Source organism: Siphateles boraxobius, unplaced genomic scaffold, assembly GCF_051911475.1.
Source record: "Siphateles boraxobius isolate OS27281-9 unplaced genomic scaffold, OSU_SipBor_1 104, whole genome shotgun sequence".
In the NCBI taxonomy this organism is placed as follows: domain Eukaryota; kingdom Metazoa; phylum Chordata; class Actinopteri; order Cypriniformes; family Leuciscidae; genus Siphateles; species Siphateles boraxobius.
In genome coordinates this window covers 3,572,501-3,585,142 of record NW_027508705.1, presented here as the reverse complement: position 1 = coordinate 3,585,142, position 12,642 = coordinate 3,572,501, and the positions used below count along the sequence as shown (strand labels likewise).

The window sequence follows — 12,642 nt, the reverse complement described above, 5'->3', positions numbered from 1 at the left end:
CCATTACATTAGATACAATAATATGAATAATTATGATCGCTTTTCTGAGCCATTTGTCAATGACTTTTAATCAGCTGGTGATTTTAGTGCATGTATTAAGTCGGCATTTCCATCTCAAGTTCACACTGGTGTCCTAGCAGAGGAACCACAGAATCACATTAACTATCAAAATGATCCACTAACGTTTGACATACACAATGCGTCACAGTCTTCATTTTGAACTCGTTCAAATGTCTTTTTGCGAAATGTCTTGCTTCAAAAGTGTGCATCTACCATGTTTCTATAAAGTAAATGCCGTTGTATTTACTTGACACTTCCCTAACTAGGCCTAATACTTTGAAATTCATACATTTTAAGTGTGGCTTAAGTGTCCCACTGTACAGGACAAGACAAACAACTTTAAAAACAACATGGAAGTCCATGGAAAATCTAACTAAGGCGATCTCAGTGAAAACCTTCCCACTTGCTTAAAAAAACAGAAGTAGTCCATAAAGCGTACATAAAAAAGGTATAAAAAGTTAACTGCAGACCAGCTGAGGGGCATTCGACTAAACACCATCTACAGCGCAAAAGTTGCATAAACACACAAACACCACACTCCTCTACCCATCTAAAGCCACCTAATCGACCATTACATCCATTTCATGCACTTAAAAATCACCTGGATCAGACACAGACTGTATGAATGTGAGGCAGTTGAGTCTTGACATCCTCCAATACTGAGTATCTGAATGCTGACGTGTATTACATTATACACATCACAGAAGATTGTCATTCTTTCACAATAAAAGGAAGGAAACCCAAGCTGTAAAAGTATTTGTACCAGGTTTCTTAATCCCATACACCAATACAGCATCACATCCTGTAATGTGAGAGTGTAAACCATGTCTTTGTACACAGAGACTGCATATACAAAGCATTTCAATACCCTGGAATACTTCCCTCATAAAGCTGGTTTGAAAGTTGTTTTCATGTCATAATATTGATGATTTAGGTTCTCGTTCATCAAGCAGCGCCGGATGAATCTCTGTCTTAGCAGCTGTGCTCATGTTTCTGATTTAGATTCTTTTTCTCTGAAATCAATCGCTTCATCTCATGATACCGAAGCATGTAAAAGCCATAGCTCTTTTATTGATTATTTAGTTGAGCTGCTTTTCATCCATATTTCCATGCATTGTTGAGGGAAACACAAACAGGCTTGGGAGCATCCTCTTATAAAAAAGTACTGTGGGAGTATCATGGAACTGTTGGTATCATACGGTAATACCATGGTATTTTTTGAGTAACCCCTAAAGGGACATGGTGAAGGTAAAAAAATAAATAATAATAAGATGGGAGAAAAAAAAAAATTTGCATTCTCTAGCAAAATTATTGTTTTTCTGTGAGATTTTTTGTGTGCACTCGCCAATACTTGTGGGAAATCATGAGGTGGGAGGAAAAAATATTTTAGTGCTTTCGCATCCAAACGCAAAGTTTCTTTGATGAACGCAATACTTTTGCCATTGAATCTATATATATATATATATATATATATATATATATATATATATACACACATATATATATATACATATATATACCATACTCCAATACCATGATATTCCATCCTGTCAGTGTCTAAAAAAAGGCCCAATTTACCTGAATTAGCCCTATGGTACGAATAATACCATAAAAATACCAACGACAACAAAAAACGATATTATCATGGTACTTTCTGGTGCTTTTACAAACAGGAGTGGAGGGAAACATTGGTTATTCCTTTGACTTTCTCTTTTAGACTCTCTCCAAAAAGAGTGATCCTGAGAAAATGTGAGGGAGAGAGGGAATGAAAGAACCGGCGACTCGCGTGCACATACACACTCACGCACGCACATTTAAGACTCGTTTAATCTTTCGTTTCTCTCATATGATAAAAAAAAAACAAGAACATCTCAGTCCAATGAACAAAAATGACAAGAAAAACAGTCCCAAAATGAAACCTAAAAACAATTGAGTCTCAGAGAGAAGAGAGACATTTGGATGTAGGATTAAAACGGATGGTGTGAGTCCACAGAGGAGATCTCCAGTCTGAGAGAGAAACTGAGGCAGATGTGAGGGTGGTACGGCATCTTTAAACTGAAACTGGGGGATTTATAAAACAGACAGGTTATCGCCATGCAGAGCCCATCTTGAGGCATGTCAGGCTTCTGTGTGAGTTGTGTTTGCTTTGAATGAAGTGCGCCGCTATTCTTCTGTAAAGAGGCGATGATAATCATGCCGAGTTGAAATTCAAGGTGTCCGTGGACTATGGCCTGAATCGTTGAGGTCCTCGAGTCCGACCAATGAGCCGGGGCCCCTGCCTGGTGTCACCAGATATACATGTCCAGCAGTTTTTGGCTCAGGGAAAGATGCTATGCAAGCATGCAAATCAGCTTCACATGCAGTCCTCCACCAATGTTCACCGAGAGCGAGAGAATACACATGAGCATCATGTGACCTCATTAAAATGGTTAGGTCATCTGAAAATGAACATCATTCACTCAGCCTCATTTCGTTCCAAACCTGTATGACTTGCCTTCTGCAGAACGCAAAAGAAGATATTCTGAAGAATGAAAGTCAAAGGGGTCCATTGTTGTTTTGGACTCAACGACTTTCATGGTATTTTCGAAAACATCTTCGAAACATCTATAAAACGTCTTCTAAACATCTTTAAAACAACGTCTTTTGTGTTCCGCAAAAGAAAGAAAGTCATACAGGTTTAGAACAATATGAGGATGAGTAAATAAACAAAATTTTTTGTTTATTTTTTAGGGAACCATCACTTTTAAGTGAGGAAAATCAATAAGAGTATTGCTGAAACGTTAATAAATTGAAAGCGTGTCCATTTGTATGTTGTATTTGTGTGTTAGTCTGTGTATATGAACTTGCACTTTGTTTGGATCTAAAACTGATAAATCGTTTTCGCTCTTTTATTTCCCCATGTATCACAGTTACTGATGTATGCATGTGTGTATTAGTGTTCGTGTGGTAGTGTGTGTGTCAGTGTAAACCTGTAGGTGTGCTAAATCTTTTCAATGGTTTTTAACTACTCATTCCTAATCCCTCACCATCCAAGTCGGACCAATGCCTCCACGACCACATCCACTGAACAAACCGTCAACGTAACAACAAACTAAGACACGAAATGAAAAGAAAATCTCGAAAGGATAAAAACTGAGAAGACTCTGCTTTTGTAATCCGACAGGAATTTGAGCAGGCGAGAGAAGGGGTCGGAGCGCTTTATAAGGGGGGGTTAAAGGGCATGCCCTCATCACTGGGCGTGGCCGTATCGTCGCTAGGCTCGAGGCTGTCCTTAGGGCTCAGGGTGCTGTCAGAGAGGGGCGTGGCCTCATCGGAAGGGGGCGGGGTTTCAGCCGAGCCATCCTGCTGTCCATTAGGAGTGGCCGTGTGCAGTGGTTCGGGGGGCGTAGGAGGGGGAGTGTTGGTGTCAGGCTGGGTGCTGATGGGTAGCGAGGCTGGCACCGGCATGGGCTCAGTAGGAGTGTGGGGGACGCTGGGTACCGACGCCACAGGGCGAGGGGTGGAGTTGTGCAGCAGGGATTCGCCCAGGCCCAAGCTGGAGTCGCTGTGCACCAGGGAAGAGGTCTTTTCCACCAGACGCCACTGCATGATGCTCGTGTCCTTGCCGCCCGTTGAAATCAGGTGACTGTCGCTGTGCATGAAGCTCACGTTTGTCACGTGACTGCTGTGGGCGCTGTACTTGTGGCTTGGGGCCTGCAATTAAATAACAAAACCAATTTAATTTCAGATAAATCAATGACATTATCGCCCTGGCCTTAGGAAAATCACCCAACTATTTTCAGACTTTTTTTTTCTCATATGCGAATCTGAAGTTTTTTCCATAACCGTGTAAACAGCGCATGGAATCTGATCAGATACAGGTATGATGTTTTGCAATGAGACCTCAGTCTGGACCATCATATCTTTCACATCACTACATTTAGAAAATAGATAGTACATTTTCATGGCAACTTTAAGATACAAAAAGAACTTAAAATCGTATCAATTTAAAAAGGTTACTGAATCAATTTGCCGTGAAGTGTATTGATACATATTGAAACAAAAACCAGTGAATCATGAATCAAACTGATGTACTGATCACACCTCTAGGTGTGGCTTGGCTTCAGAGATTTAAAAATAATAATACACATCATGTTCTAAAATGTAAAGGTAAAGATACTCTTTAAACCAGGGGTCGGCAACCTATAGCACGCATGCTAACATTTGCACACGGAGGGATAATCACTGGCAAAGACAATAGTATGCATTTCATTGAAAGAACATCCCTGGAACTTGCATACAGACGTATATTTTGCATTAATCATTCCTCACAGCCAGTTTTATTAAGTTAGGAGCTATAAATACTACTAAACTGTGAGATTATATCATGCCCTAGTGCAGGGGTTCTCAAACTTTTTTCCTGTGAGGACCACTATTTGTAATCAAGGATTTTTGCGGACCACCTCATAACACACATAATAAAATATGTCTACACACAGTCCTACCTGAATTAATCCGCACCTCTAAATAGGCTTACTAGCACTAAAACTATAACTGGTCTTCACATCAGTACAACAGGCTTGTGAAAAGAAAGTTTACTGCACACGACGGCTGCCACATATTTAATGTATTCATTTACTCAAGCGCCCAAGGGCATAATCACGTTGATTTGAAAAACAGGCTTATTTCCATAGCAATGAAGTAATCTATACAGTAATAAGAACACTTGGATATAGTCAAGATTTCAAAACATTTGGCGATTTTAGGGTATTATTAATCTTCAGAGTTTTACAAGTCCTCAGAAAGTAGGCTTGAGTTTGCCCACTTAATGACACATCCGCAAAACATTTCAGAAACGCGAGATCAAGAAACTAACTGGAAATTAAAATAATAACAGGCCTTATTCATTCCATTTATAAACATTTAGTTTCATATAAACTGCCTATAAAGGCAATGTGTGTGATGTGATAATGAGAACATATTTGCCTCTGCCCTATACGCATTTAATGAAAACACAGTAGGCCTACTCCAGGTTAGAAATAAAAACAAGTTGTCTAGCGCATAGATCTGACAAACCATGTGTATGCTTCTGTGACTATCTCTCCGCATGCCATAGGGAATAATTGCTTTAAACTAGAGTAGTGGAGATGGTGTGATGTGACAGACCTTTGGTCTTGAGCAGGGATACTGGAAAAGATGCACTTTACAGAAGTCATCAGCCAGAGCGATCACCTTCCTGTTGTGAGATCGCACCAGGGCATTGATATCTGTCCCGTCTGAGCCCTCCGGCCAAACACCTGTTACACACACACACACACACACACACACACACACACACACACACACACACACACACACACACACACACACACACACACACACACACACACACACACACACACACACACACATCAGTGCACAACATCACAACATTGTGGCTACAAGAAAGATTCTATCAATTTAATAATTACATTCATCACAAGCCTGTCAGTATTAAAACAATGTAGCTTTTCAAACAAGCGATATTTCCAAGAAACGTGGAGGAACAAAACATTACATCATGCTTATTATTGCCTAATTTGTTTTTCCACCAAGCGAGACATAAACGGATGTATCAAGCACACTTTTCTAGACTGTTCTTTCTCATATGTAAGGAGTCATTTTAGTCATTCAAAGGTTATTTTTACACTATGAACATTTCAATCAATCATAGATCATATTGCATATGTTTGCACAAGCTCGGTGTCACCATCATATCAACAGATAATTAAAATTACAATGTGATGATAGATTGATTATAAAGTATATTTGAGACTATAGAATATATAGATCTGGCTATATGTTTAAATTGAACCCTTTTCTTTTCATGACACATTCACACTACAGTACAGAAGCTCTTTCGGCATTATCCTGAACATTGTAAGCATTCATTTCATGTGTCATGAAGAGAAAATAGGCTCTCGGGAGCGTGTGTAAATGTCATATGCGTTTGATTTTCCCGCCAAAACCTAGTAAGTACTTCACATAAAAATCAGTCTGAAGACTTTGATAGACAACCTAGGAAGTCTCATTTTTTAAGTTTCATTACAAGCTGTTCACATATCGGCAATAAAAAAAAACTGAGTATTACATGAACATTCTTACATACCTTTAAACAATTGCATTGATAAATATAGTTCAAAACTGCTTTTAATTTAATACTAGAACTTAAATGTTTATTAAAGTGTTTTATTGCTTATTATTTTTTTACATTTTATATTTAATGTGCAAATTTGTAATTTAATCTTAAACTGGTGGCAAGAAGTAATACAATTCAATTCCTTCTTAATTTTAACAAGTCGAGGTATTTTTCACCTTATCAATATAATATTCATTAGCACATAGACACCTCACCACAGTCAAAAACTATGATCATAAATGGATTAGGAGTCTTTAGCAAGATCACCAGCAGGAGGCAGAAGAACACCAGGTACAGGACACACACACACACACACACACACACACACACACACACACACACACACACACACACACACACACACACACACACACACACACACACACACACACACACACACACACACACACACCTTTCTGTAGCATCATTCATCGTACTGCTCTAATCTATTGGCTCAGTGTTGAGGAATTTGTACAGTTCTACCAAATATTTTTCCAGTCTAATAAAGTGCTAAAATATGTGGAGCTGTGGTGAAGACTGGGCCGTCTTTATTCAAAAGCACACCGTGTAAATGTGCAGCCGTCTCCAGCATTACAGACAACACACTCTGCTGACAGATAAAGTGTGTTTTGTGGCCTGAACTACTTTTGGGTTTTGTTAATCACCCTGCTTAGACATGAAGTCACTCAGAATCGGAGCGCACATTTCAATGACAGACTATAATTGCGTGAATAAAGACAGATCTGCAAAGACAGAAGGAAAGAGAGAAGAAAAGAGAGAACAGATGACTGACAATCAGACTAATAAATACGTGATGAGAAACATTTGTCACCAGAAAATGAGCTAAATATAACAAAACCTTCCTCTGGGGGAAATCTCCATTTACACACATTATATATATGCGGCAATTACTAGACTGCATACTACTATAATGTAAAAAAAATATATTTAAAAAGAAATATTATTTCATAAATAGAAATAATATTTCATAATATGTTTTTTTTAGGATGAGCCTTCTCTCTCTCTCACACACAGACACACACACACACGCACACACACGCACGCTCACGCACGCACGCACGCACGCACGCACGCACACACACGCACGCACACAAAAATATTTTGGGGTTATGTTTATAATTTGCTTTATAGAAAAACAATATAGGTCCAACATGTCCGCATTTAGACTGCCAGTAACTGTGTGTTGGTGTGTGTGTGAGAGAGAATGACTAAGACCCCCTTAAGACTGAACCACTGACAGGAAATGAGTGTGAAACAGAGCATACAGTTCAAATACCAGACACGCGTTTGGAAAATACTGACGAGACACGCATACGCAGAACACAAACACAATACTCATAATACATTATCAATGCAGGCGTCCTTCTAACCAATGTTCAGTCATAAGTCCCATAATGCATCACTCCACAGATACTGACCGAAGACGTGGAATCCGAGCACACAGGTGTACGAGGCCCAGTCGATGTCCTTGCACTCAGAGCGGTTACGGATCAGCTTACAACCGTTTGGAATGTCCCCTGTGGACGAGGAAGACAACATGGCAGAAAAACACAACGTTTCAACAACTTTTGCTCCACAGGCAAACACAAACAGTCATGCTGAATTTTACCCAACCAAAGGCGCAAAAAATGTAATATGATCGGACATTAATGCTTGTCAGAGAAAACTTTTTTTGCGGTCAGACACTTACAGTAAAGGATTTCATAATCTCCTGAGTTGGACATGATGAACTTGTTGTCGGGGGACCAGTCGAGATGTGTAATGTAGCTGGAATGTCCCTGAGGAAACAGAATAAAAGATTTGACAATGAAAAAGGAGGAAGAAAACAGTTCTATCACAGCATTTGTTCAACTGTTATGGATCACAGAGCTGGTCGAATTCTGTAGGAGGACAAAGACATTGACAGGAATAAAAAACTTGTACGTAATAAAAATGTAATCTCATGTATGTTTTGCAAGAAAAAAAAATATTCCAGGAAACACAAAAGAAGACATTTTGTAGAATAGCTAAGCTCATCTTTTCACTGCAATGAAATTGTGTGTTTTTATATGGTTCGGTTCCAAAAAACACAAAAAAAGCACCATTTATAAATGTACATTCATTCAACTACTGCATCAATAGCCACACAATATCTCTGTGCGCGGAAAACACCAAAACAATGTCGCTGTCGGTCAGAAATATTCAGCTCCATATTTTGTCATTTTTGCTATTATTTTAATTTTAGAAATCATCAAATTCATAAATCATTACTTTACGTCAGTCTGTGGGTTTTGCAAATATTTAACCAATGAACAGTAGTAAAAAGAGCTTGTGACTAAACCTCGTATCTCCATTGGGTCCTCAAACTGTCAGTCAAACCTCATAGCTCCGCCCACCTCTACCGTGACTGAAGAGCCGCACACAGTTCAGAGCGTCTCTGTTCGAGTGCAGTGCAAGAGTGAATAAAGAACTGGTTCTTTGAATAGGTACAGTATTTTTAATACTCAAAAAACTAAAAGCTAATGTTTTATGTATTAGAGGAGCGCAGAAGAGTGTCTTAATCTAGCGTTTGTCGTCGAGTCACAGCCAATACCTGTGTGAAGCACGTCGACGTTAATATCATGAGATTTTGGCCAAATGACAGAAAAAACTGAGCGGCCACATTGCTAAAATAAACTTTATAAACCTGTAAGTTGATGAAAACGTAAAGCGATGCACTTATTTCCTCAGATGCGGACATTCAAAACATGTATGTCCGAAATTTGTCAAAAAAGTACTCTTTTTAAAAGTATGCTATAGTGTGCGTCTCTTCTTCACAAGGGAATAACACATCCTGAAGACTTGGAAAGTGGCGTACGAGTCACATGGACTACTTTTATGATCGTTTTATGGTCCTTTTTGGAACTTGACAGCAAATGAACATACATTTTCAATGTATAGAAAAGAGCAGCTTGGACATTCTGAAAAATATCTCATTTTTAAACATATCTCAATATTTCACAGAAGACAAAGTCATACAAGTTTAAAGCAACATAGGGGCGAGTAAATTATGACTTTTTAGCTAATCCAGCTCAGGATGCATAAAATTAATTGAGTTCAAAAGTCTAAAAGCACTCATCTCCAGTGAGACAGGAAAACGTCTGACAGAACCGGACAACTAATCAAAGGATTGGAAAAGGACAAAAAAGAAAGGCTTTTCAAAGAGTGAACGCAGTGGAGTCGATAAATAATGCTGGAAGGGTTTCCACCCAGCTCAATCTCAGCTCATCTGATCTGGCACTGACTAATCCGAGTCCACAGGCTTCACTCCCACATATGAGCATTGACATCTTTACGTGTGTGAGTGTGTGTGTATGTGAAAGCCTGCTATCTGCACACTATCTAGTTCCCACTAGAATATAAAGATCACCTATCGCTCCATTGCCAGCTTTTCATACACATCCTGACATGTGATTTATGTTTCCAGTGTCCTGTAGAAAGAGGTCAGAAGAAGTCAACATTCCCACAGTGCACCTGGTGTACGGCTCAATGCTGCTTTGAATTTTGCACCTCGACCGTATTTGGACACTTAAGACACATTTAAAAATGTATGAATCTCAAATGAATTGCGTAGATAAACTATTAAACCTGCATTCATATCCTGGATTCTGTTTCAGAAAAAGACTTCACTTTTCTGAGCCATTTTCAAATACTTAATCAGCGTGATGATCTGTAGTTCTTTTGACGGATGTTTTCTGGAAAATGTGTTCTTGAGGTATTTGTCTTTACAATAAATCACTCAGTTTGAAATTACGAAGTTTTGCTTACGTGTCCAAATCCGTTTTGAGGACACTGTATGTGTTCATCTGCTCTAATCTGTGTGTGTGTGAGTAACATGCTTCAGCTACGCTAACACACACACACACACACACACACACACACACACACACACACACACACACACACGACAATGACTGTCCACTTCTGCCAGTATTATCATAATTCAGTGTATAATTTATAGTATAATTTGTGTCCATTTTTGATGAAGGTTTTTGATACAGAAATCTGCTTTAAGTGTTTTTCAAGCTAAAATATTGCACGTTAAAACGTGATGATGGTGTATTTTTTTATACAGCAAAAAACTTCTATTCAGCAAGGATGCATTAAATTGATCAAAAGTGACATTAAAAGACATTTATAATATTATGCAAGATTTCTGTTTCAAATAAATCTGTTTCAAAAACAGAATATTAATTCTGTTTATATTCAAAGAATCCTAAAAAATATGCATCATTATCTGTTTTCAACATTGATAATAATAATAATAATCAGAAATGTTTCTTGAGCAGTAAATCATCATATTAGAATGATTTCTGAAGGATCATGTGACTGAAGACTGGAGTAATGATGCTGAAAATTCAGCTTTGATCACAGAAATTTTTAAATACAGTAAAATAGAAAACTTATTTTAAATTGTAATAAAATGTTACAATATTACGGTTTTACTGTATTTTTGTTTACATAAAGGTGAGCATAAGAGACTACCAAACGGTAGTGTAATTTCATGTATATGCCATATAGATATTTCTATTCAAAATTCAACATTTTGTCATGATAAAATGTGCAATGGTTTTCCCATTGACAATATATCAGTCACATTTATTTTATATAAAAACAACTTTCTTTAAAACTGGATAATTCATTTGTGTGCATGAATTTTGGATATTTTTGTCTGACAGAACGTATAAATCCACTGTTTCATAGAATGACTGTATTATTACTGTGATCCAGCACAGATGTAAATGACAGAAAACTGCACAAGAGCAGGAGAGGTGTCAGAAGAACAGTGTGTGATTGAGAGCGTGTTGATGCGGTTCAGACCCGGTTCAGTCACGCACAGTAAACTCTCATTCTCCGCTATAGTGGAAATACACAAGAATACAGCCGTCAAGCAATGACGTGAACCGTAAAATAAGTCACAATCTTTTATTGATGGATTGATGAAAGATATGTTTAAAATGCTTTATCTTTGTATTCTTATTTGTTTCATTAATGTCTAAACCATTTTCAACTAAAAAATAAGATTTAAATACATTAAGTATTAGTTTTCAAACAATGTTTTTTTTCTTAAATCTTGAATACATGAAATTTGTGGCAGGACAAGCACCAGTAGTAATGTTTTGGGAGTTAAACCGCCCCATTACAGTATGCTTTTTTCGGGTATTACCTTTCATGTAGTCTGTAATATAGCGGTTTGTGAATGTAAACGGTCTGCAAAGTTTCAAAGGTCAAAGTGCAGACAAATGTAGTTATTGTCTCCTAAAAGAAAGAAGTGATTCTGAACTGCCTGAAACGAGCCGTCAGTAACTCCAGTCTCACTTCCTCCACAAACACTGGAAAAAAGTTGCTGCCAATCAAATACAATCAACTTGGATGTTTAAGTCATTTCAGCATAAATTATATTAAACTGACTTAAAAAAATGAGTTGAATCTTGAATAACTTAATTGCTTAAATTATTTTGATGAGTTAAAGTAATGTAAAAACATGTTTTGTCATAACGTATTGATCATATAATTTTTTACAGTGTGTGCTTGAAATGGTTATGAGCGTTTGGTTTCTGAGGCGGTTGACCAATCATAACAGACTGAACCATCTGACCAATCAGAGCAGAGCAGAAAGGAGGGTTTTAGAGAAACCAAATCCTTAAATGAACCGTTTCAGAATATGTGAGAAAAGAGCTGATGCTGGAACGTAAATCATTTTTTGACCTTGGATACATTTAAACCTATTGCATAAGACCTTCAAAACAAAATTAGGAACCTTTAAAATAGCAAAATAGGGGCCTTTTAAATGCGCCTTCTGTTCAATTCCACAGTGAGCTGTTTTTAATTCTGTGCAAACAACCATGTAAACGTCAGATACTCACAGTGCATTTCCCATATCTGCTGTATTTGCGTCCCTTATCCGACACTGTGTAGAGGTAAATGAAGTTATCATGTGATCCCACTGCCAGCAGCGTGCCGTCTGAGAAGAGAAGAGGCAGTGAAACCGTGAGGAAGAGGGACATTCGGCAGTCGGCTCAAAACAGGAATGCTAGAAACACACACACACACACACACACTCACCGACAGAGAAGCGCATCACTGACAGCTGCTCATTGCCGTCTGTGTGAATGGCCACCAGGTCTCGAGTCTCTGCGTCCAGGGCATACCACCTGAGACACACACAAAACACTGTCTGAACTGCAGCCGCTAAACCATTTTAGTGTTAATGGATGTACGTTTATGCTAACTTTCCCAGTGGAGATGACAGATCACTTACTTCCCCGAGTGTGTCCCGATGGCCACGACCGAGCCGCTAGGATGGAAGTCTGCGCAGTGCCCGTGCTCCTAAACACACATCCATGAGCTCAACTCCATTACACACCTCTAAAGCAGACATTTAT

The 12,642-nt window shown here is 38.4% G+C and overlaps 1 protein-coding gene across 5 annotated transcripts in view; it reads right to left on the bottom strand.

Annotated features, from left to right (window-relative positions):
• Window positions 1-1,869: 1,869 nt before the first annotated feature.
• Window positions 1,870-12,642, bottom strand: part of eml4 (EMAP like 4) — a 115,106-nt gene continuing 104,333 nt past the window's right edge. For all 5 annotated transcript variants that reach the window (XM_077247066.1, XM_077247068.1, XM_077247064.1 and 2 more), the window contains 7 exons: window positions 12,519-12,586; window positions 12,323-12,411; window positions 12,124-12,221; window positions 7,929-8,016; window positions 7,657-7,755; window positions 5,206-5,336; window positions 1,870-3,753 (listed from right to left, as the gene is read on the bottom strand). In XM_077247066.1, coding sequence (XP_077103181.1) covers window positions 3,259-3,753; window positions 5,206-5,336; window positions 7,657-7,755; window positions 7,929-8,016; window positions 12,124-12,221; window positions 12,323-12,411; window positions 12,519-12,586 — 1,068 coding nt within the window. In that variant the 3' untranslated portion in view covers window positions 1,870-3,258. The remainder of the gene's footprint in view (window positions 3,754-5,205; window positions 5,337-7,656; window positions 7,756-7,928; window positions 8,017-12,123; window positions 12,222-12,322; window positions 12,412-12,518; window positions 12,587-12,642) is intronic.